Source organism: Patagioenas fasciata, chromosome 21, assembly GCF_037038585.1.
Source record: "Patagioenas fasciata isolate bPatFas1 chromosome 21, bPatFas1.hap1, whole genome shotgun sequence".
In the NCBI taxonomy this organism is placed as follows: domain Eukaryota; kingdom Metazoa; phylum Chordata; class Aves; order Columbiformes; family Columbidae; genus Patagioenas; species Patagioenas fasciata.
Window position 1 is genome coordinate 5,190,812 of NC_092540.1, and position 25,791 is coordinate 5,216,602.

General features: G+C 48.0%; 1 protein-coding gene across 1 annotated transcript in view; it reads left to right on the forward strand.

Moving 5' to 3' along the window:
- PKP1 (plakophilin 1) overlaps positions 1-25,791 on the forward strand; it is a 45,158-nt gene that overhangs the window by 13,529 nt on the left and 5,838 nt on the right. The window contains exons 3-12 of the mRNA XM_065854624.2: positions 4,051-4,475; positions 12,334-12,478; positions 14,507-14,714; positions 15,368-15,545; positions 17,728-17,842; positions 19,118-19,273; positions 19,377-19,553; positions 21,427-21,580; positions 22,085-22,271; positions 25,445-25,529. Coding sequence (XP_065710696.1) covers positions 4,051-4,475; positions 12,334-12,478; positions 14,507-14,714; positions 15,368-15,545; positions 17,728-17,842; positions 19,118-19,273; positions 19,377-19,553; positions 21,427-21,580; positions 22,085-22,271; positions 25,445-25,529 — 1,830 coding nt within the window. The remainder of the gene's footprint in view (positions 1-4,050; positions 4,476-12,333; positions 12,479-14,506; positions 14,715-15,367; positions 15,546-17,727; positions 17,843-19,117; positions 19,274-19,376; positions 19,554-21,426; positions 21,581-22,084; positions 22,272-25,444; positions 25,530-25,791) is intronic.

Below are 25,791 nucleotides of genomic sequence, written 5' to 3' on the forward strand. Positions count from 1 at the left end.
CTCAGGCTGTTGCTGTTTCCCGGCTGCACGTGAGCATCCTTATGCATCCCACGAGCACACACGACTGTGGGTGCTTGATGGCATTTGGCTCAGAGACCTACCAGGGTGTCCCAACCCCTCAGGTCCTGTGGGGAGAAGTCTTGGTGACAACCTGTGCTCTTCTGAACTGGTTCCAGGTGAGGTTTGAAGGCAAGAGATGGATTATTCCTTTTCAGTAATGCTATTCTGCATAGGGAGAGCTCACTCTACACGCATAATGATATGAGCAAAAGTGACAGGAGTGTTGTCAAGTGGCTGTTCAAACCACAGGCTGCGTAACAGCATCGCCTTCACCCTCAGAGGTGCGATCTCTCTGCAGACAGCAGAATGCCTTGCTGTGCATCCCCACTGACCACTGCATCCAGCCAAGAGATAACAACCCATTCCCTGGGCCGCGTTCACTCCGGTGTCAGGGTGAAGGTCCCCGGCTTAGCTTGGTGAGCATCTGAAATGAAGACAGAGTTTGTAACCAGAGAAAGCTGCTCTTAAGACACGGACACGGCACTTTTCCGAGATCAAGAAGCGATCGGGTCAGCTATGTCTGTGCAAGGATTCATGGAGTATTTGGCAAGCAGGGCTGAAATGTGGCCGGAGACTCCTCATCGATTTGGAGGCTTTGAATCAGGCTCCTGCTGCAAAGAGGAATTCTAAGATACCAATTAGGTCGGTGCCACTTGAAAGAGATTAAAATGGGCTCAGCCAAGCATCTGGTAGAATCAGCAATAAAAGTCATGCACTGACTTTGGTAATGAGCTTCACATCACACGGGAACTATTTTCCCATGAGTTTGCAAAAGGCTTCCCCGCCCTGCCAGGACCTGCACCGACTTGCAGCCCAGGGCTCCCTGTGTTGCAGAAAGACGTCTTTCCACACAGGCGGTCGCTTTGCTTCGCCCATCTCAGGGCTGGCAAGAAAGAGGACAATGCTCTATGCCACTATAAAACACAGCAGGAAATACAGAATTGATAATTCTGTATTTATAAACACGGCCTCACGCCTTCCCTCGCCCGCTCTGCTGGCGGAGAGCCCATTGTGAGTATGCTGGGAAGCAAACAATAGCTTTAGAGAAATGACAAGTTAGGTCTTCCCTGGTTAGTTGAATTAGTTTCGGCGAATGCCCAGGGGCTCCACGGCTCTGCCAAGCTTTTGGCAGCCCCAAAATATAATCCCGGTTTATACTGAGTCATAAAGCGAAACGGCAGAACTCACATCTAACAAGCTGCTGCTCCGTCCTCCAGCCGCTGCCAGCACTGAGCCCTGGGAGCGTGTTCCCCACTCCACCGAGCAGCAAAGTCCAGCCTGAAATGTTCTGCTGCTTCCCTAATGAACTGAGGGTTTCTGAGCCCAGGAAAATGAAGGAAAAATGAGGATGATATCACCCTTGGAAGGACATACTCATCTGCAGTGGGGTAGATCATGAAGGAGGTTGTAGCATGGAGGGTACTGGGCTCTTCTTTCAAGTAAGAAGTGTCGGGATGAGAGGAAACAGCCTCAAGTTGCACCAGGAGAGGCTGAGGTTGGATCTTGGGAATAATTTATTCCCCAAAGGGCTGTTGGGCATTGGAACAGGCTGCAGGACTAGAGAAGTGATTGTGCCACTGTACTCGGTGCTGGTGAGGTCAAACCTTGAATCCTGTGTTCAATTTTGGGCCTCTCACACCAAGAAAGGCCTTGAGGTGCTGGAGCGAGTTGAGAGAGGGGTACGGAGCTGGAGAGGGGCTGGAGCACAAGTGTGATGGGAGCGGCTGAGGGACCTGGGGGTTCAGCTGGAGAACAGGAGCTGAGGGGAGACCTTCTGATCTCTGAACTGCCTGAAAGGAGCTTGGAGCCAGGGGGGTCGGGCTCTGCTCCCCAGGAACAAGCGCCAGGAGCAGAGGAAACGGCCTCAAGTTGCATCAGGGGAGGTTGAGGTTGGATGTGGGGAACAGTTTCTTCCCAAAGGGCTGTGGGGCATTGGAACAGGCTGCCCAGGGCAGTGCTGGAGGCACCATCCCTGGAGGGTAGGACAGGCGGACATGAGGTTCTCAGGACTTAGGATAGTGCCAGGGGTGGGGGAACGACTGGACTCCATGGTCTTGAGGGTCTTTCCAACCAAAATGATTCTGTGATTCTATGACTCAATGAAAGGTCACTTTGCTGTCACTGCACCCAAAGCACACCCAGGATGGAGAGCACCTCTGTGCGTGGCCATCCTGGAATTTCCAATGGGCTTGTCCTGCTGCCAGGGGAACTCCTGAGACTCCTCTCCCTTACCCATGTGCCTTGTCCTTGCTCTTCTTATCACATGCAAATTCTTCCTCCAAACCCCTGGGAGCTCTGCAGGATGCACCAAACCTGTTACCTGCTGTGCTGCAGTACTAACTGGTTTTTTCTGTGTCCTCTGGAGTAAATGCAAAGAGAATTTGCTCCCCTTTTCTCCCCTTCCAGCAATTCACCTGTTTAGATGCAAACGTGCAGAATAAAAGTATGAAAACTACTTCAGACTGGTGCTCCAATGGTGGAGCAATCTGGTTATCGTAGCTGGACTAAAGGGTTTCTTGTTCTCCAGGTGGCACGTGTGCTCAATAACAAACTCTAAAGTTTTCAGCCGTTACCTGTGCAGCTCTCTGGGATGCAGCAGAGAGGATTCACTGCATTCCTGAAGATCAGTTTGTTAATGGAAATATTTGGCTTAATTAATTAACATAATGACATTTCCGTGGAGTGTTGGAGACAGGAATGATGGGACAGAGCAGTGGGACTCAGGGCGAGCCTGCAGACTATACCAATTTCTGTATTGGGGGTTCCTACATGAGGAAATAGGGATTTATTTTAATTGCATGGACTATTGCACCAGGCACAGACTTTTCACACCTTGTGCCTTGAACCTCCATGAAAATCATAAGGTGCCAGCACTGACTTTTCTCTCCCAGACCAAGGGATCCTTGGGTGGCTTTTGCAGAAAGAGGCACCCAAAATGCATCTGCTTAAAGTTAGGTGAGAAAAAAAGCCTTGACCCAACCATAGATGAGCTTTCCCAAGATAAACCAAAGGAGAATGAGGTGGGAAGATTTATTCTTTGGTTCTTTTTGTGCCCATTTTCTTGTTTGATTAATTGCAGTTGTGTTTTTTTACTGTATTTTATTCTTTTTTTTTTTTTCTTCCTGGTTTAGTAATCTCAGTTCTTATTGCATGTTCTCAGAACATCCCATTATATGGGCTGACACTACACACTTTGTAACTCATAAACAGATATTCATTGTCTCCACTTGTTTCTTGGCACAATGACATTCAGGAATCCCTTACTGATTTTTCACTCCCTTTACTCCCTTCCTAAGGAACTTCTGGATGGAAGGGGAACAAAATAGCTTAAGGAAATTACAAATGAATGCAGGTAGTAACAGAAGGTCAGAATGGGGCAACGTTCTCTGTGATGGCAAAGGATGTGGTGTGAATTTTCATGAGCTATAAGGATTTTGGCTCCTGTACTTACACACTGGGTTAGACCCCATGGGTAGAGAATAAGTAATTTTGCTCTAGTGGCAGGGTCATGTTTGGTCTTTCTGATTTCAAGCTGCTGGATGCCATATCCTATTGACTAAGTGTCCCCAGATATCAAAGGAGGGCTTGGCACCTTTAGAAGGGCTGCAGGTGGGCTTGTTCTGTGCTTGGCACTGTTACAGGGCAGTGATTTAGGGTCCCATGTCTGCCACAGGCACATAAACACCCACGGACCTTGGAGGACAGTGAGGGATGCAGGACACAATTCAGCTCCTCATGGGCTTGATGCCTAAAATTATTCAGCTCAGGTCCCACGTAGGTCTGCTGCAATGCTTGGGGTTTAATGTCTCAGTGCAAGGAGGTGGCTTCGCTCTTCCTTCCAGGCTCATGCAGCAAGGACCAGGCGAGGGGGCCACAAAGAGGACCGTAGGAATCCAGCAGCCACAACACTCGGAGTGCGCTTGGCCGTGTCAATCTGCAGCTCAACCCTGATTCCCTTCCCTTTTTGTCTCCTGTTTTCTCGTTGAGCAGCTGTACAACGGGACGCTGAAGCGGGACGTGGAGAACAGGCGCTACAGCTCGTACAGCCAGATGGAGGGCTGGGGCAGCAAGCACTACAGCAAGGCGGTCTGCAGCCCGGCCAGGCCCGGCAGCGACTACTGCTTCGTGCAGAACATCAAGAGCAGCCGCAGCGAGCCCGACCTCTACTGCGAACCGCCCCGGGGCACGCTGAGGAAGACTCAGGTCGGGGGCCGGGCAGAGCACAAGGCAACCTTGAACCGCCAAAGCATCTACAGCAGCTGCAGCACCCAGCAAGGAACTACCAGGACAAGTAAAAAAATGCCAACACGGGCCCTCTCCTGCCCCTCGAGCAACAAGCCCGATGTGGTCTATGCCCAGCCCATGACGAGCTGCAAGCAGGACGCGGTTTATGGACAGACCCAGTCCAGCTCCAAGTAAGTGTTTGCCGCAACCGGTTGAATGTGTGTGAATGTAGACATGTGCTGTGGAGGTTTGTCCACCTGAGCTGCTTTATAACCACAGGAGATCTGCTCACCTGTGCACACCGTGCTTAATTGCATCCTGCAGTAGAGTCTTAAGTGGGTCAGATGAGTCACAGTCTTAAAGGGCATGTTTCTTTTCATGGCCCATGGAGGGAAACCAATAAGTCTGGCTCAGTCTGAATATCCCTGCTGCAGCTGTGTGATGTCGGGCAAGATGATCGCCCAGTCTCTATGATGGTGTTGGCCAACAGCTCCTTTGCAAGGCGGGCGAGGTGAAGAGCAGAACGGACTCTGGGTTCCTCCCCTGGCTGTCAGTCTGCTCTCATTTGGCAGAAAATCCTTGAAAAACTCAACTGGGGGTCTGATGCAGATTAAAGCCAAAAAACTGCTGAGAGATTGTATTTACCTGTCTGTCTTTCCATCCATCCATCCATCCATCCATCCATCCATCCATCCATCCATCCATCCCTTGCTTCATTCCCCTAAAAGATTTGGTTCAGGTTCCAGAAAAAGTGAGCCAGAAATTGGAAAAAAAATAGCCTATCTGGAATAATTTACCCAGCCAGGGAAGAGAAGGAAGCAGAAGGTCTTCAATTCCTTCCTGTCCGGAGCATCCAGCCCCGTTGGGGTTAGGAGTTATGCAAGGGTGGAGGATGGTCCTTCACGTCTCAGTTAGCATCAGGTCCCTCATTGCGAACATTACCTACAACAACAGGGCGTGTAAAACACACTGATGAGCCCAGACACTCCCAGGCTGATTTATCTGTGCGATGCAGCAGAGCTCTCACAAAAAAAATCCTGAACTAAATTGGTGGGGTTTTGATGGCATTACAGTGATGTTGATTGAAAGCTGCCCTGATGCTGATGGCTGTGCTGCCTCCAGCTCTGGAGCACCAACCATAGCCTTGGAAGGGATGTGGTCTGCAGAAACTATAGGCATGGAGGACTATGTTTTTTAGGTTCAAGGCTGCGATGTTTTATTGGGCTGGAGAAGGAGGGTCTGCATCTTTCACAGGTGTTCCCAGGGGTTTCTGCAGCACTATTGCTGCATCGCTGTCACATAGAGCTTGCTCTGCACCAACCCAAAAGTTATCACAACTCCCACGTAGACGTGTCGCCTCGTCACACAAAGCCCAGAAGCTCCCCAGCTCATTCCTGCTGGTCCCTGCTTCGAAAGAGAACTTGCACACTGCAGGGTGTGAGACTGACTAACAGGGCTCGTAGACTTTGTCGTAACTCACACCAAAGGCCTGAGATTGTTGAGCCTTTGACCCAAGACATGTTGTGGATGTAGAGAAAATCCCCCCTCACAGTCAGCGCTGTGAGCCAGACCATGTCTCTTTTCACATCTGAACGTTGATTTCCAGATCTCTCTGGCTGATTCTCTGCTCCGCTTGTTTTTTATTGAGTAAGAGAAATATGTCCCAGCTTGCGTATGCCAAGAAATGTCACTTGCCTGTTAACATGTTGTCATGGAACCGGTTGTCATGTGCCCAGTTACTTCATGTTTAACACACACAAATTAGCCCTGGCCAACCGGTGGCATTGCCTTGCTGCTCTCAGAAGCTTTGTAATTCCTCTGGAATGGGAAACAAAGACATTATATAAACTGGAAGTGACTGGTTCCAGGGAATTTCTGACTAAAGAGTATAACAGTGTAGTGGGAGGGATGGCGTAATGTTTAAACATGGGGCTGCAGCTGGTTTATGTCTAGGGAAAATGTTGCTTTTGAGAAGTTAGTCCCAGGTAGGCTTCGTCTAAAGCAAGCCTGGCCTGCACAGCTCTTGTTGGTCCTGCTTTGGAAAGGTCACTAGAAGAATAATGGGATTTTGTGAAGGGAAGGAGAGCGGCTGTTGCGAGAGGAATGCTCCTGGGCGCTGGGTGCCCTTGGGTTAGGGAGTGGCTTGGTTTATCCACTTGTGCTGGCTTGGGGCATGGCTCATCTGGCAGAACTGGTTCTGATGGGGAAACGGCAAGGCTCGGAGCCGTGGTTGGCCCAGGTGGGGCTGTGTCCCCTGAGCAGGTCTGATTTGGCTGGGACACACCCCCGGCTCCGCGTGAAGCCCCTGCAGAGTTGGGTTAGTTCAGAGAGTACTTGCTACAAGCACTTCTGCTCTTGGCTCAAAGGAGATGAGGTTGACAGCGCTTGTCCTTATGGTTTTGGAAATATACTAAGAATTTGTCCTCTTTGAAAAAACTACTCATTTGGAAGGCAATTATCCCTGATAATAACTGGCAGGTTGCTGGTGGCCTTGGTCTGGAGTGTGTTTTTGTTGGGCAGGGGCCTTCAGAGATGGGTTAGGACCATATCTGGGCTCTTTTTGATGGGTAAGGCTGTTTCTTGGTGGAGGATCCTGCACTCAGAAAGCTCCATCTTCATTTGGGTAGCACTAGGAGACGATTGCTTGTAGGCATCCCATGATTAACCTCTGCAGGAAGAAGGCTCAGCTGGATAATAGCATTTGAGGCTCTGCTCTTCCTATTCTAGTAGTTCTTCAGGTGGAGTTTTTGCCTTTGTAACAAGGGTAGTTTTGTGTTCAATTTTCATGCTACGAATCTCCTGTGTAGGTGGCCATGTTGTCTGCAGGTTAAGAAACCATCTCTGTGAGCAAGGGAAGGGTTAGATGGCTTCCACGCTTTCAGAGGTGACCCAGTGGGGTGACTCCCGTTGCCGTGAGGGTGGTTACAGAGGGACCTGGGACCCGCTGGGTCTGTCTGTGACACAAAGATGCTCTGAAATGAGGTGACTGTGGACAGCGTCAGTGCTGGTTCAGGAGTGGTGCTTCTCCGGTGTCCCTTGCTATGGATCTGATCTCCTTGGATGATGTGAGATAAAAAAGGGGTCACTGGACATTTCAGGTAGTGAGAGTGCTGTGGAGATATCAAAATACTGAGTATGCAAGAACTGTCAAACTATCCGTACTGAACAGTCCTTCTGCGTTTGGTCACGAAGTTATTTAATTTCTGGGATTATTCTTGGTTGTGTGATTGCTTCCATTTATTGAACTGGCTTTGGCTGTGTGAGAACTATCTCTTCGATAATGACCTCCCAGGAGAGACCTTCCTCTCCTCTTACAGAAGCCACTCTAGTTGATGAAAGCACCTTTCCTCCAGCTGCCTGCTGAGTGGTTTAACATCTAAATGTTGTTACGGGAAAAACCATTCTGTGTTTCTGTGATAAACTAAACTATGATGTAGGGTTTTACTCACCCCGTAGTATTGGTTCTGGTGATTAAATCTGAGTTTTGCACTGTTTGTTCAGATCAGGAGGTTAAACAGTACTGACTTGCTTTGAGAAATCTCCTCCTGAAATATTAATGTATTCTCTTCCACCATCCCTGTCGCTATTATCCTGCCTCAGCGGGCAGAGAGGGACCTTCTGATGTCCCTTCCAGACACACTTCTCTATAACCACTCAGGGGCTTAAGCCTTTGTAAGCATCATGCCATCTCTGGAACAACATTTCCAAGCTCAGTTTATCGGTCCTGAGCTCAGAAGTTCATGGGTTGTTCTGGCGGCTCCTGCCTGCAGTTCTCAAGGAGCAACACTCACATTTTGCCACAATACAGCTCTCTGGAGTGAGTCCTTCTACCTGATGGAGATGGACGAGTCCTCTTGGCGTCCAGGGCTCCCTCTTCTCCCTGAAACCCTTCTCCTTTTTGGGCTCTCCTGACATCCTACAGACCCGCAAACCTGCAGCAACAGTGGCTTCACAGCTGGTGAAGACTGAGCAGATTTACCATTCTCTCCCATGGGCGGTACTCACAACATGCTCCAAGTGACGGTGTGTCACCTTGAGTTAGCCAGCTTTGAGCTAAATAGCAAGTTGCAGTTCAACCTGGTCAGGAAAGAAGACTCTACATCCTTCCTGGTCATCAGGTAGCGACAAGGAGAAGCGGTAATAAAGGATGTGATGTTTAATGCATCCTAGAAAACTTGAGTCTGTCTTTCCCCAGCTGTAAGATGAGGTTCAGGGAAACTGTGGCTCCCACCGGCTGGCATTGGATGAGTTGTGCTTGCAGATATGTTGCACATGGAGCTTCAGATCCCACCTGCACACAGGACTGACAGCCCAGGGCCCAGAGAGATCGTGATCCATGGGGGTTGTGGCTCTGCAATAGTCTGTGCAGGACTCAACTGGTTACATGCGCATCACTTCTCCAGGAGATGCCCACCCCTGCTATTCACACGGAGATGCAGCCAGAGGCCAGTGGAGCTGAAATTTGAGGGAAATCAGTGATCTACCCCTTAACAAAGTCAGTGTCTCTTCGTGGGCTTTGGGGGAAGCCCTGGTGTCTGAGCTGGAGACATCACTGAGAGGCCAGACCGATCTCACCCCTTGCGAAGCACTCGCGGTATTCTCGTTTGTGAAGATGAAGAGGTGAGCTGGGGTGTCTGCAGACGTTCCCCACCTTGAGGGTTGGTGATATAGATCAGGAGCCATTAGCGGACACCTACAGTATGTGTTGTCATCTGTAACTCCACATGCACCTCGTTTGAAGATGTGGATGGATTTCCCTTTGGTGTTCTCTGCACACAGGAGAAAGAGCCTAAAACACCCAATTACAGATCGTGTGAAAGCAAGTGTCTCTCAGGGCACCTGGAAATATGTAATATTTTGGTGCTACTCTGTTAGAGGCCTTGAATACCCTGGCTGGCAGCTACAGAGAAGGCAGTAAAGGCTGAGACAATCCTTTGCGTTTTCCATGTGCTCATATTTGTCTATGGTGATGCTCACACGGCCCCAGCTGAGCGGCAGCAGCCTCTGTGAGCTCTGGCTGAAGCTCAGGGACAGCAAGTGTGTATCCATAGCCATTCAGTTCCAGGCAAGAGCTCAGGCTTTCTGGAAGAACTGTAAGCAGTGAAAACATAGACAAGTTATTAAAAGAGTCAGAAAAACACGGAGGGTGTTTTTTGATAGATCTCCTCTCTTTTGGGCTAAACCAAAGATCAGCATGAAAATGTAAGTTCTCCAATGAAAGCAGAGCCACATCTGAAGATAGGCACTGTCATTTTGTTTTGTTCTGGTTTGGGATAAATGATCAGTGTCATCTTCCCCGATACCTACCCACCAAGCGAAGCCTGAGGGGAAGCTCCTGCTAAGCTTTCAATGGCACCAAAACCTTGGTGGAATGTCCCATGGGTGGACACGGCTGCGTGGCATGAAGTCAGCTGTTGGGTTTGCTCAGGTGTTGCCTGACTTGGGCTGGGATGTGCTAGACACTCTGTTTTGAGTGACTTCACTCTGATTTTGTTAATGAACAATGCAATTTGTTACAGTTGCCTGGCTTCCTCCTCTCCTGGAACTCGTAGCCCTAAACCAGGATGGAGACTTAGATCTGATTAAGACAAACCAATCCACTAATGGAAAGTGAACCAAAGACATTAGTATCAAAGGAGGGAATTTGCCTTTCTGTGATACTGATCCTTGTATTTGTTTCCCTTCCACACCTGAATCTGATCATCTAATTTGTCTCCTGTTGAATCATTTCTAATTGAGGTCTCTCCCTATTCTGATTGCTTCTTTCTTGTGGAAGAAGAACAATCTTTGGAGCTCTTCCTACCAGGCACATTGGCCCAGGTTGGAGATGGCCACAGTCCAAGAATTCGTCTTGGAGCAGCTTGTTGTTCTCGTAGTGTAGATCTGGTTAGAAACATCCCCGAGTGGCTGATGAACAATCTCCATTAGCATGGGCTTTGCCAGGGTGGTTATATTCTCAGCTAGGGGAAATCACTGCTGGTGCTACTCATGCTGGACCCGTCAGTGTCTCAGCTCTGTTATGTGTCTCAGGAGCATGAAAAGGACTTAAAGAATATCACAGCATCCTGGATCCAAACCAGAGATTTCTAAGACTCCATAATTTTTAGTTTAAACTTTGTCTTTCCAGTTTTGCCTTTCCTTGCTGCAAGTGTAATGGAAGCTTCTTGGAGCCGAATTTTGATAGAAGTCCAAACTGATGAAAACTCATATGATGAACTGACATTTCGTTGTTCATGTAGAAATTAAAGTGAAATAAAGCTCACCTAACCTTAGACATCGAATGCTCAAGGTCCGATCCAAGACTGTTGTCTGTCATTCCTGAACACCAACGGGTATCTCCAGAGGGCAGGTCGTCCTGTCTTAGGAAAAATGTCTAAGGCACCAAGGCAAATTGTTCTTTAGAAGCACCTATTTCTCTCCATTGACTACACAGGTCCTTAAATGAGTAATTTAAACTGTTTCCAACTTTATACCAGTGAGGGCAAGGGAGACAAAACAGTCTGTCATGCTGTCTTCCCTTGTCACAGCAGAATTGTCGACCTTTGATATAAAATTCGCTATAGAATTGCGGATATTTTTCTCTGTCCTGTTCTGACAGTGAACCTTTGGGTGCTTAAGGACAAAATAGTTCATCATATTGCAAACTGCTGGCGGTGCTGACCACACCTGAGTACCCTTTCTAGGCCTTTATTCTTACATTCCTTTGGCACAATCAAAACGAGCCTGCCTAGAAGAAGCCAGTCCCTCATAGGAATATTTAATACCTAAAATGTGATAGGTTCATTTAAAGAACTTATTGCAAACACTGTTTTGTTAGTCTGTTGGATTGTTTGAAGACGATCAGCCCCTCTGCACTGTCATTAGTATGAGATGGAGCAAGAGCTTGTACACAAATCAACATGGTTCAGACAGGGACTGATTTCCCCATCCCCAGGTAAAACTCCCCGTCACTCGCAACAAGAACCTGAACAGGGGACAACATCCATCAGGCACAACGTTTCATCCACTGTCAAGAAAACCTTTCCCATTTGTATCCCATCACTGCTGTGATAGTAATAACCAAGCAGGAGCTGAGGCTTTGGCTTGTCTCAGTCCTCAACTTTTCATGGTCATTGACTGCAATGCAAATTAAAGCAGACACTGCTGCTGTGAACTGAAGACGCCAGGATGCTAAAGGGACATAGCAGCTTTTATTAAACTGCCTTATAGAAATGGAAACACAGAGAAGCTTGGCAGTTCAGAGCCCGTTCTTCAGTCTGAAAGTTTGTACAGTTTTCTGCTTTTATGCGGTTGAAAAATCACAGATGATGCTAAATAAGCACAACCCAAAGATCACGGGACCTTCGTATTTCTAAACAAGGGGACAAATCTTCAGGTGTTTATGTTCTTCCCAAGGTTTCCGTGCTACTCCAGGCCAGAGGTATTCATGGCTTTCCTCCGGAGTCTGTAGGCACATTCTTTACCTAGAACAGGGGATGATGACAGTGGCCAACTTTTATGAAGAGCATGGAGACCGATGTAAACATACCCTGGGAGCAGGATGTCTCAATGCTATTATTAGTATTTCATAAGCTCAATGTAGACCATCAGCTGCTCTCACATTTTTGCTTCCACCACATCTCACATCAAAGGATCACATGCTGTGGGTAGAGCATCTGCCTGCTTTAGATTGTCCTAATAACCTGATGGATGTTTTCACTCTTGTCCACTGATTCTTTTATGTGAGGAACAGTGAATACTGATTCTCTGTTCCTTAATCCTGCCGCCTTAAACACGATTAGACATCTAGCACCTCAACCAAGCTTTCATTTGCTGTCTCCTTTGTTTCTGGATAGACTGGATACGTAACTTTTCAGGCTTAGAGTCCTCCACTGTATCTTTTCCACTTTTATTATCTCTTTTTTTTGAGACAGGGATGCACCAGGTGGTTTATATGGCAATGTGATAGTATCTTACATTTTGTACTTGATTCCTTCCTAATAATTCCCAGTATCGACACAGCCCTTTTGGCTGAGCACTCAACCAATGCTGTGTTTCTCTTTAACACAGAATATGTGGCGATGAGATAGACGGCGGTACAATGACCATCCAGAAAGCGATACAGCTTCTGTGCTCCTCCGATGACAAATACCAGGCCATGGGTGCTTACTACCTCCAGCACACCTGCTTCCAGGACGAGTCTGCCAAGCAGGAGGTGAGCAAACCCCTTCAGAATTCTGCTGCCACACACCAGATGCATGAAACTGGTTTTCCTCAGCACCAAGGACCCACAGGTCCCCTTGATTTTCACGGTGGAGTCTCCTACCTCATTAGTCACACTCGGGAATTAATTAGGTAGGTTTTTTGACTGTGGGTGGCCACTTTCAATGGCAGTCAGGCCAAGATTTTAACACAGGAGAATAGTGGCCACATTATCACTCTAAGCTGCTGTGACACAGGTTGAAGGGTTTTGGTGACACAGGAGCAGCTCCAGATGCTGTGTCCTCTTCTGCATGCAACTGTGCCCATGTCCAAGTGAATCTTTTGTTATCTCAGAGCTGCAGCATCAGAGCCACACAAAATTGCCCTGAATTCCCCTGCGATCTTCATTGTGCATCATTCAGTGACATTTCAGCTGTTTTCAGCCATTTCAACCGCCTGAGCCAGTGGGTTAATTAGCGATCATGTACAAAGATATCTGCTCAAGCAGATGGCCTTCTTACAGGACAGCTTATTTTTTTACCCTCTGATTGTGAAATTGATGCCAAGATGCAGCAGAGGAGGCAGTCTCAAGGGTGGATGTCCCATAGCAAGACTGTCACAATCATTTATCCCCATCCTGGGACGTTTGCAGTCTTGCAAACATGGGTTTCTCCATATGCCATCCCTACAGAGGTGACTTTCCATTTCCTGGCACAATAGCCATAGAATTGTCCGGAGTTGGAAGGGACACACAAGGATCATCGAGTCCAATTCCTGTCCCTGCTCAGGACAACCCTAAAATTCACACCATGTGAATTATGGAGCCTCATACCTCATTAGTCACACTTGGGAATTAATTAAGTAGTTTTTTCAACTATTAGTGGCCACTTTCTCTCAACAACTGTCAGGTCGAGATTTTAACACAGGGGAATAGTTGCCATGCAGTAGAAGAGACTGTGGCCACATTATCACCGTAAGCTACTGTGGTACAGATTGAAGGGTTTTGGTGTCAGGGGAGCAGCTCCATGTGCTGTGTCCCCTTCTGGGTACAATTGTACCCATTTCCACACGTGAGCAGTGGAACTGGACGCGCTGGCGCAGTGTGGGGATGCACCTCCGTGCCCCCGCTGCGGCCGAACCCAGTGCAGGTCCCCCAGCCCACATTACAGTCACTAATTGTGGGGTGGCCACACCCTTGGTTACCGTTGAAAACACTCTGTGCCTGGCCTGTCCCAGAAGGATGTGTCAGAGCAGGTACGTGAGTCATCGCAGCACACGTTTGTTTGCTTTCCTTTCTAAAAGGTGCTCATTGGTTTTGTATTGTCAGCAAATCTGGGTTGGTCTGTGCCAGGAGGGGCTCCAGGTGGGCTCTTGTCCCCTGGACACCTGGTACGGATGACATCCCCCAGCAGGACCCCCCATCATTTTGGAGAGCTCGGCTGGAGGAATTTGCCTTCCAGCCCCCCCGGAATGTGTGCGGTGTCCTGCAGGTCGGGGTGCACCCCCCTTTCTGATGCTGCCCCTGCTGATTCTGCAGCGCAGCCCAGGGCAGCTCCTGGCTGAGCTCCAGGCTGTTTACATCATGCCATGACCAACCCTCTAAGCTGAGCCTGTGATTTACAGGATGCAGATAAATTACCACATCATGTCATTATATGGCTATAATGGCCTCTACGTATAGACAGGGCAACATTTTCCCCTGATCCAGACTGATGGAGGTAGGTGAAAGTTTGTGGGAGCAAGCACGTTTACATCAGGAAAAGATTCAGTCCACGGCCATTACTCATAGACATCTACCTCTAGATGTCTTCTACTTCAAGCTCCAACCTCAAGGTCAAGACCTTTGTGCTCATGACCTCTGATGTGATCCAGACATCCCTTCTGCAAGCTCCAGCCATCCTTTACTGCCAGGTCTGCTTTTCCAGCTCCCCTGAGAATGTGCCATGTTGACTCCTTTCCGTTGCCATGGCAGCTCTAGCTGTCCCTGTCCCGGGGATGCTCTGCACACCATGCTGACGGCAGCACGTCTCTCCTGCTGCAGGTCTATCGGCTGGGGGGAATCGCCAAGCTCGTCGAGCTGCTCCGCAGCACAAACCAGAACGTACAGCGGGCGGCGGCTGGAGCCCTGCGAAATCTGGTCTTCAAGAATCCAACCAACAAGATAGAAACCCGGCGGCAGAATGGGATAAGGGAGTGCGTGGGTCTCCTACGGAGGACAGGGAACACCGAGATTCAGAAGCAACTGACAGGTACACAGCAGATGCTCATTCCCAAGCAACGACCATGCTCCTCCCTGCCTGTGGTCAGTGTTGCTCCAGCACAAAAAGAACCAGGAGCCACAGTGCTGCCTTACCACAAAGAGTGTGTTTTACGCTCCTGTCGCAGCCTAAAACAGAAGGCAGAGGAGGTCCTGGCCCTTTGATGCCCCCTAAGGGTTCTTCACATCATTGGGCAAGCACTTGCCCCAGGTTTCCCCCCAGAGCCATGGTCACCCTGCCATTCCCATGCCTTCCTGCACCCGTGCTCCTCATGCTGTCCCCAGGGCTGACCGATGGCGCTGGGGATCCCAATATGGCTGGGCAGGTTCTCTCACTGGTGTCTCACCTTTTATTGAAGGATTGATGGGAGTTTGTTGATACAGGTCACCCTAAGCTGTGATAAAGTTCTTGTGCAAGCCTTGACAAGACCCCTGGAGAGATTCCTTCCCTTTGCAACATAATGGCAATGAACACCAAATCTAGGAGGAGGGAGGATGCTTTGATGCCCACCTCCGCATGATACCCACAGGAAAGGGCAGCAATGAGGTTTAGGGCAGCCTCTGCACCCTTAGTTCAAATAGGGATGGAGCAAAGGGCTTTGTTGCTGGAATTCGCTCTGACCTTGTCTCCCATCTCCTCCCTAGGACTGCTTTGGAACCTCTCCTCCACCGATGAATTAAAAGAAGAGTTGATACAGGAGGCCCTCCCCGTCTTGACAGACTGTGTTATCATCCCCTTCTCGGGCTGGTCTGATGGCAGCTGCAATAGGACAAGAGAGATTATTGACCCAGAAGTATTCTTCAATGCTACAGGATGTTTGAGGTGAGTCATCAAACAGAGTCTTACTGTAGCTTGTGTCCGTGGGCAAAAGCTGAAGCTGTCTAACAATAATCTAAACTTGCTTTGCCATGGGACAGCTGCAATACTGAAACCTCACAGTGTTCAGCTCAGACTGGGAAACTCAATGCTTTTTGCCCCTAGATTTTTGAGGCTTCCAGAGAAAATTTTGGTTGCTAGAAAACAAACTGGTTTGGCTTTTAGGTGACAAAAAGGCAGAGTTATCTGTGTGGGGAAAACAAGCATTTTCACCCTGATTTTACTGTTTTAGTACAGAGCAGTCCCATTGCCCTGGAGTTTTTCCTGGCTCATTTCATCAGGTGGGTGAGCGACAAAACAGGAGGCGCAGATTGAGCCCAGAGTAGTTTATTTATTTATCTATTTATTTATTACAAGCCCTTTAGTAGAGAATCTTCGCCCTGACTTGCTGTTTCACCTACCGCCCTCCTCCACTTGGACGCGAGCTCCTCGTCTCACTGGGAACAAGTAGGGGGGGGGAAATACCCTGTATAATTAGGTACTTTCATCAACTGCAGCTCTCCCCGAGGGAGCAGAGCGCCAACCACACCCCGACCAGACATGCAGCTGGTAGGAGCTGTATCTGCTTATGAAACGAAATGGGTGAACACGGTGGGGCCCTTTGGAGATGTGATACTATCGTCTTCTGTGGCTGGGAACCGTGGCTGAAATACAGCGGGCGCTGCTCCCTTCCCCGCCTTGGGAGGCACCTTCCCCGCGCAGTCGCATGTCGGGATGTGTGGTGGACATCGCAGATGAGGTTCTTCACGCTTAAGACCATCTCAACCTGCTGATGCCACAAAATGTCCCATTAAAATGAGACAAAGAGTATGATGGTAGCTTGTAAAATAGGGTTTAACTCAAGGCAAGCTCTGTCTCCTCAGACTTACCCTGTTTCCCCAAAAATAAACCCTAGCATAATTTTTCAGGAATTTTGAGGATGTTTAAAATATAAACCCTACTCCAAAAATAAGCCCTAGTTACAGTTCATAAAAAAAGGCAATTTAAATAGTGTGCAGGCAGCTATGCATGTAAAAAAGGAAGCATCTTTTGGAGCAAAAATTGTATAACACCCTGTCTTATTTTCGGGGAAACGGGGCATTATAGTCTGTGGCAGAAATATCCAACACCCCCAGTGAGAATGATTGGATGTGGGTCAGCGAGGGAGCTCCAGAGCCCCGGGAGGACAGGACTGGGGAGCAAACCGAGTAAGGAAATACAGGGGTTGGGTCTGCAGCCCCTGCTCCAGGTTTGCTCTGACTCACTGTCCTGCCACCTCACGGTGCGGAGATGAGAACAGCCTTGGGTTCGCCCTGGGCTCCAGCCATTGCTGCTCAAGCATTTCTGGATTGCAGATGAATTCATGGTAATGAGGAGGCTGCAAATCACAGCAAACATCAAATCCAGTTCTGGAATGCCTGGAGTGTATATCTCACAACGACTGCCAACGTCTCTTTGTTTTTCATTTGCAAGCTACAAGGCAATAAAACAGGGAAGAAAAAGGAGAAGAAGAAAAATAAAAGAACCACAAAAAACCCCAAACAAAACAACAAAACAACAAAAAACATTTCCTGTTAGTGGAAAAACTCCCCTGTCCTGGCAGCAAGCAGTGCTCAGGAGTGCATTACAACACCGCAGACTGCTCAGTCCCTTTGGTCACAGCAATCGCTGCTCTGCAGCATCTCTGCCCCCGTTTCCCACGCAAATATTGCTGTTGACTCCCTGTAGCTCCATGCTTACAACCACAGACTTTCACAGGAACCCCAGATGGCCTTCACTCAGTCTCCTCTTTGGAAACACCTCCAAGGAGGTGATGGGTTGGTGTAATGTCGCATGCGTAGCCCCTAAGACAGAACATTTCTGACAGTTACTCTCACTAGGAGGATGTCTTCTGTGCAGAGCTCCTCAATAGGACATTTTCCTAGATTAAATCAGTCCTAAAGCACAACAAGCATGCTATGCACCCTTGCAGTCCTACAGAAGGCCTCCAAAATGAGAGCAGCACACCAGCCTTGCTGAACCTACAAAAAATATCCTTAAATTCAGCTACAGCCTTAGCCAGAACAGAGCCCACAGAGATTAGTAAGTGAGCCTGACTAATCCTCTCTCCTCTTTCTCTCCTGTCATGCTTCACAATGTCTTTCTTCAGAAACTTGAGTTCTGCAGACATGGGGCGCCAGACCATGAGGAATTACCCTGGTTTGATCGACTCAGTCATGACTTACGCCCAGAACTGCGTGGCTTCTAACCGACCCGATGATAAGGTACCAGATGCTCACCCTGAGCTGTTTGCTAGAGTTCAACCCCGTAGTTCATAATTGCAGCTTTGTGAATATCTCAAAATCCCTTTCACACAAACACAAGAGGGGACCGTGCTCTTTGTGGCTGCTCTTTCCTCCCACATCCCAGTGTGATCTGTCGTAGAACTGCAAGTCCTCTGTGCTCTGGGCCTGAAGTAGAGGTGGGGTTTACAGTTTCCCTTTACCAAACACAGAGACACAGCAAAATACTTTGGCTCCTGACCCCCAATTTCATTTCCCTTCCCTTCCCTTCCCTTCCCTTCCCTTCCCTTCCCTTCCCTTCCCTTCCCTTCCCTTCCCTTCCCTTCCCTTCCCTTCCCTTCCCTTCCCTTCCCTTCCCTTCCCCTTCCCCTTCCCCTTCCCCTTCCCACCACCACATCTCTTCATCCAGCAGGACTCAAATATATAAACCCCAGACTGGCATCACATTCAGCAAGAAGCCAGGACCTGGCATCTGTTTTTCAGTCCCCTAACTGTGACCGTCACTGCTCTATGTGTTAGAAATGGCCATTACCTTGGGCAAAATAGTGTTCAGAGCCACATTTTCAGGAGTTCGTAGTAGCCAGACGCCCTGAAGTCCTCAGTGCCCAGCAAAGTACAAAGATTATTTCAAATGAACTCAGGATTGAGTCAATCCTGTTTTGGGGACGACTTTTGCAAGAAGACAGGTTTCGGCAGCACATACCGAACGCAGCTCTTTGGAAATGTAACCACATGTTTTGGTGTTGGTTATGGGTATCAAGTGAAAATTCTCCCTTGCTCTTGACATTGAGTGTTCCAGGTAGAGGAGGCTTAAAGGCCTGATCTTGGTGAAAAAATGTCCCTGAATCTGTAGCTGTGACTTGGACAAAATCATTGGACGTTGGCTAGGGCAAGAGGAAGACTTTCAAGATTTGGCATTTCATGTTGGGCAGTTTGATATAACCACCTTCTGCCCCCGTGTTCTGTTTTCCTCTTTACCTTGTCTGTGGCAGTGAGACCTTCCAAGGTTCACTGAGTAAGTCGGATCACTGAGATCCACAGTATAGCATTTGGGCTGTGTGGCCTTCATCCTTCTCTTCCTCCTTCTGCTTTTCCATCCATTGCTCCTTTAAGCAGGGTCAGGAACTTATATACTATAACAGCTAGAAAAAACTAATTATGGCATGGTAGATGTCCTCTCTGTAGCTGTAGCAGGTGCTGCTCCATATTTTTCTGCCTAATGTGTTGCTTGCTTTTTTCTTCTGGGGGTGATTTCAGTCTGTGGAGAACTGCATCTGCATCCTGCACAACCTCTCCTACCGCCTGGATGCCGAAGTTCCCAACAGATACACCCAGCTCAACCACATGGCCCGGAGCGTTTACATGGACAAAACTCTCACAGGCTGCTTCAACAGCAGGAGCGGTAAAATGGAGGTAAGGTGGGCTGCAAAGGGCTTGGAAATGTGATACTCAGCCCCAGGCAGGGCCTACAAGCAAAGAGCAGGATCTGAACTCCAAGTTTCTTGTCTCTTTGTAGAATGACGAGTACGGTGTCCCCCTTCCCGAGGAGGATTTTAAACCCAAGGGACCCAGCTGGCTCTACCACTCAGATGCCATCCGCACCTACCTGTCCCTGATGGATCAGAGCAAGAAAGATGCCACCCTGGAAGCTTGTGCTGGAGCCCTGCAGAACCTCACTGCAAGCAGGGGGCTGGTAAGTGCTTCTGTCTGCACACACCCCGCGCTTCACAGTAGTGAGGAAGGAAAATGTCCCCTGCAAACCTCAAAGCACTATTGCAAGGCTTTCCACAGTGGATCCTCCGGCTGAGGTATTTATTAATGCCAAAATAGAGTCTCGTGGGGGCTATAATCATCATCCCGAGGGTCTGTCCCAGATTTAGACACTTTACAGGGTTGGTTGAGCCACCAGCATCTGCTGGCATTGGAGCTCTCCACCCAGGACACCAGCGAGGATGTGCCCAGATGTGCACATGTGGACAGATGTCATGAAAGGAGAGAGGAAGGATGTGTGTGCTCCACCACCTGTGTGTGTTTTCTAAGTGGGAGGTGGCTCTAATAACAGGGTGGGTTGTGCTGTGGATTGTGACTTGTCCTCACATCAGAGCTGCTTGTAAAATAGCTCTGACAGATGTCCTAACCCGTCGGTATGGAGGTGACACGGGCTGCGTGAAGCCGTGGGTATTGCAGGAGACAGGGCACGGCGAGGGCCACATCACACCAGCAGAGCTGTGCCCGTCACCACCATGGACTTGTCCTCGCAGGCTGCCTTCAAATGGACAAACCTCGACTTGTCTGTTTGTGTCGAACTTCATCAATTCCTATTTAAATAAGATGGCTGGGGAGATAAAGAGATAATTATTTCATACGTAGGAAAGGTGTGTCACGTGTGTGAAGTGTTCCACCCAGAAACACGGGGTGACTCACGAGAGGAGCCTTTGCTGCTAGGACAGCATTAATCTGAGAGCTTTTGTTACAAGTCTTTCAATGAGAAATGCTTTGGGAACCCCCCTCCTGTTTTATTTTTCAGTTTAACTAGCTAGTGGCACTGATGAGGTGGAAAGAGGCTGTCGCAGGATGGGTAGAGCTGATCAGAGCAATGGGGCTGGAGCTACGTGGAAAAGGCTTTCAGCAATTAAGATCATTACACAAGAATGGCTTTTGGGCAGGGGGAAAGCAAACAAACAAACAAAAACCAGCTCTGACAGTGCTGAAGCAACTTATTTCAGCCTCCTGGAAGGGAATGGTTGGAATTTGTTTGGGTGTGCGGATGTGGCTTCTCTTTTCAAGGGTCTTATTCCAGCTCGGTTTGCTGCCGCTTGAAGGAAAGGGAAAAAGAGGACAAGCTTCCGAAGCTTCCTAGAACCCTTTAGCTTATAGAGGAGAACTCTGAATCTCTTCTCCCACTGAGCTTTACCCATCCTAGTCCTGCTGGTGTGAGTCTGTAATGTGGTACATGTGCCTTCTGGAGGCAAACGGGGTCTCAGCCCACTGCAAGAGGGTTCCCACCATCCCAAAGTCACTGTTGATGAACACGTGTCACTGGTGGTGTGACAACCTCCAGCGGCCTTTCTGGTGGGGCAGTAGCTGAGAAGTTCAGTTTTAACTCTATCAATAAGAGGGCAATTTACTAAGGGTACGTGCTTCAACGTCCATGAACATCCACGTGCATTGGCTGCGTCCTGATATCTTCTAGATTTACATAAGCAAGCAGATCAGGATTGAAGATGAGTGCTTTTGGTCTTCAGCTTGTTTTTTAAAGGTGTTATTAGCTGTTCTTATTCCTTGTGGCCTGGCAGCAAGTTGCAAGAGCATTGGACAAGGGCAATGTGGACACTGAGGTAAAACTTCTCCAGTTTATTGGAATATCACAGAGGATGAGAGGCTGATGTTGCAAATGCCTGTGGAGACAAGGGGTAAAGGACAAAATAAGTGGGATTGTGATGGCAGAAGTAGGTATTATAATATACAGATACTGATTTTCTAGTCTAGTCATGTTTGCCATACATCACTCCAGTTGTGCCCTCTCAGCATTAGAAGTCATGGGACGTCTCTGTTCTGTCTCCCAGATGTCCAACGCAATGAGCCAATTGATCGGTTTGAAGGAGAAGGGGTTGCCTCGCATCGCACGGCTCCTCCAGTCCAACAGCTCCGATGTCGTCCGGTCTGGGGCTTCTTTGCTGAGCAACATGTCCCGGCATCCTGTTCTGCACAAAACCATGGGTAAGTACTTTCCCCCACAGTAGATTCCAGAACAGTTTCCGATTTCTAACTCTCTTCTGTCACCCGCCTCACTTTGTAAGCCCCATAACAGGACTTAACCAAGCTCTGAAATGGGGCAAAGCAGTGTCATTTTCTTCTGGACAATTACAGGTGATATCTGCAAGCTTAATTAATGAGACATGTGCTGCCTCAAAGTCTCTAAAGTACATAGTATACTTTATAGATAACAACAAATCTGCAGGATCATGAGGATGATAGTGTTTGGGGAACTGAGTTGGACTTGACTACCCATGACCAGTATCATTGCCCTTCCAGAAGCCTGCAGCACCAATTTTGGCTCTGGAAATCAAGTAACAACTATTATGTCATTACTATCCAACGTTATTAGTGCCTCCTTCTGGAGAGAACACTGCATTCTTGCATTGGATAGTGCTAACACAAATACTATCATTCACTTGTGGTCAGTTGTATTTAAATGTTGATTGGAACATTCCACCTCTTTAGCTCACCAGGTGCTCCCAGATGTATCACGTCTCCTGTCATTCCAGTCTGGAAATACCAACAGCTACAGCGAGATCATGACATCAGCTTGTTACACTCTGAGGAACCTCATCATGTCCAACCCGCACCTGGGAAAGTCTTACTTGACAAGCAACATGCTAAATAATGTAGTGAGCCTGTGCCGAAATGGGTGAGTTTGGGGCAGAAAGCTTGTGCAAAGACATTTTTGAGTCCATTCGCTCTCTGCAAAGCCAGATTAACCCCTAGAGCCTTCCCAACACCCTTCAGAGCCATAGGAAAGCATTGTTCTTTCCCTGTGCGTGTACATCGAGAGAGCCAAACCAAAATCCAGCATGTTGGTAGACACAAATCCTCAGCACTGTTTTCTTGGGAACAGGCATGAGCCATCGTGGTGAGATTTGTGAAAGGGCCTCAGGAAATTTTCTGGCTGAATTTTAAGCAATTCTAAAAAGAACAGAAAGGCCAACATCTTAAACCCTGTCAAAAATGCCAGCCCTTCAATCCAGGGGATGTCAGAGCGCAGCTGGACTCCCTGGCACCTGCATTTCCCACCCACAGCTCCCTGCACACCTCATGATGATGGTCAGGTCTGAGATTCAAGCACCGCTGATATCATGGGGTTGTGCTTAGTTTTAATATTCAGATTAGTTCATCTTTCTGTTGGAATAGCCACCTCAAGTGGCCAAGGCACAGCTTTGATGAAGCACAAACACACATATATATATATTTATTTGTTTGCAGGTACCTCTCTTGGTCTACTCGCCTGTAATTTACAACTGAGCAATCCCAATGTGTATTACCACCTTTTCTTTTAGGACTTGGTTTGAGCTTTGGTGGTAGGAAACCTGTCCATATTCCCTACAGCCCTATGCAAAAGCTTCTCACGTTTTGTCAAACCAGATATTCATTTCTGGCCAAACTGGTGTCAAACTTAGGTGGTCTTTGACCATGTATTCTCCTTCCTAGACTTTCACCTCTCTTACCCTCTTTCTTTGTTTTAAAAGACCTTATACAAGCAACCTACTGTGTTCTACTGTGAAAAGACATTCACATGCCTTCTCCATCATCCTTTGATAAACCACTCACAACCTACCACTTGTTTCATGGTAGCAGAGACTCTCGGTCATTAGATGTGGCCTCCTTGTTTAGTTTGGACCTTGGCCAACAAAATTCATTCAGCTTGCTGCTTTTATGTGTTTCCACTCTACAATAAGCCCAATTAACATGAAACCCAGCCCTCTTCTAACTCTTCGTTGTTTTGAATGGCGTTCACTTCTGCCTAAAGTCCCGCTTTGGATCCCTCCGACCCGTCGTCAGCTCATTTGCTACTTCAGCAAAGTGTTGCATAACTGGGGTTGTGCGTATCTTAATTATTGTGACTGCTTTGTGTGATGAGCTTTGTTTGCAATGACTCACTAAACTACGAGGAGTTACTAAGTTTTGGAGATGTCTTCAGTGTGTTCCTCTTGTCTTCATCATGAATTCCTTCTGAGAAACTCCCCAGTTCTTACAATGTCCAAGACTTGAATTGTACATTTTCATCCTTTATTCATTTCTGTCCCCAAAGATTTTTATGTTGTTCAATTCTTATGAAAAAATCACAACAAATTACACTCAGGACTAATCTTACTTATCTAAGCCATATCATTTCAGACTGTTCCCATATAGCAGATATGAAGGAGATCTCCCCTCTAGTAACTTGGACACCTGCTTGTTCATAAATTAGCAAACTTTTCCCACTTCCCTGTATAGCCTGTGAAGACAAACATGAGATTTTAAGTTGAGATTTGTCCTGTCCTACATCTTAAAGAACCTCACCCAGCAGATCCAACGCCCCTCTTGGGGCTGGATGCAGACCCTGCATTCCCCACGCTGATGTTGGTGTTGATTGGAACATTCCACCCCTTTAGCTCACCAGCAGAAACAGGGAACAGAGGAGGTCTCAGTGGTGATCACATCCCCATGGAGAACACCATGCCCTGGTGAACCTTGTTAGCATTTTGCAGAGTGTTCTCTGTTGATCTGCCTCAGTTTCCCTGCGGACACACTTCCCTCACCCCAGCACCGCTGTTGGTTTGGTTGGCATGTCTGGCACGTGCTGCTTCTGCCACAAAACAAATGGTTTTTACCTAGTAATTTCTTTTTAAACTGGCCTCTCATTGCATTTGAAGCTGTAAATCATTAGTTTAATACGCTTGAACAATTCTGTATTGATGTTTCAGAAGGAGCTTCCAGGTTACTGACAAGCTATGGATCTTCTCCTTTCTTCTCAAACGCCAACCAGCCCTCTTCAAAGCTGAGGTTGCTTTGTCTGGGTGTTCCTTGCAGCTGGATTCTGGATGAAAGGCAGCAATGGTTCAGCAGTTTATCTGATAGCTGTGGTTTCTTCTCCTTCCTGGAGCATCCCAATTAAACGATTGGCTCCATCTCCTACATATACCTCATCTACGACACAGGCGTCATAGTGATGATGGTGCTTCTTTGCTCTTTGTTATTTTTACTCCAAGTTGCCAAAATATTGAATATTACATTTGTTTTTTAATACTCAATACTGTCCTTCCACACTCAGAATTTGGTACTCACAGGCCCCAGGTGGTTCCTGGTGACCACCGTCTCATTTCCTACGATCTGATGAGGGCTCTTTTGAGGATAGGATGATTTGTGAAGCTGTATCATACAGGGAGGGTCCTGAGCCTGGTTTCATACCAGTCCCTCACTCCGAGACAGACTGGGGCCATCACACTAAACTCAGACCAGGAGTCTCCCGCAGGCAGGACCAGGTCCAGCAGATCAGGAGCAGCGATAAGAACCAGCGAGGAGGTTTATATCTAGGTTGTCGTATGAAATGTTCCAAAATTATAAAAGGTACTGCTATGACTCACGGTTTCGGAGGTGTTACGTGAGCAAGTATCTATTAACTTGTGCTGAGTAAGGACTTCTGGTTGCAGATGTTGCTGTTACGAATGCTCTCGTCTCCTCCGTCCTCACCAGCAGCATGGAGCCCATTCCTCTGCTGCCCTCCCGAGCGATGCGCCCCGCGGGCTCCAGGGAAGGGTTGGCACCTTCTCTCTCCCTCTCCCAAATTTCACACTCCAGAAACAAACCTTCAGCTCACTTTTTCCACTCAAATCCTGCCCAATTTTTCATTTGTCTGGTTCCGGTCGCAGCGATTGTCATCACATCACATCGCTGAGAGAGCAAGGATGGTGTTATTGACAGCTGTCTGTCAAGCCTAGCCAACCTCCCAGCTAGGATGGGCTTATCTAAAAGCTGTCAGTAAAGCACGTGGGCTGCTGCTCTGTGGCTTGTCGTCATTCACCAGGGCTGCTTTCATCTTCCCAGCTCCTGTCCAAAAGCGGCTGAAGCTGCTCGCCTCCTCCTGACAGATCTTTGGTCCAACAGGGAGCTCCAGAGCGTGCTCAAGCAGGTAAGGAAAACGCTTCTGCTTTTTGGCTGATAAGAACAACCCTGGTCATATAGAATCAGAGAATGTTTTGGGTTGGAAGGGACTTTAAAGATCATCTCGTTCCAACCCCTCTGCCATGGGCAGGGACGCCTTCCAGTAGACCAGGTTGCTCAGAGCCCTGTCCAACCTGGCGTTGGCATACTGATGTCTGTGGAGAAAAGCCAGCAATGCAAAACTAAAACAACAAAAACAACAACAACAACAAAACTTAAATATTTCAAAG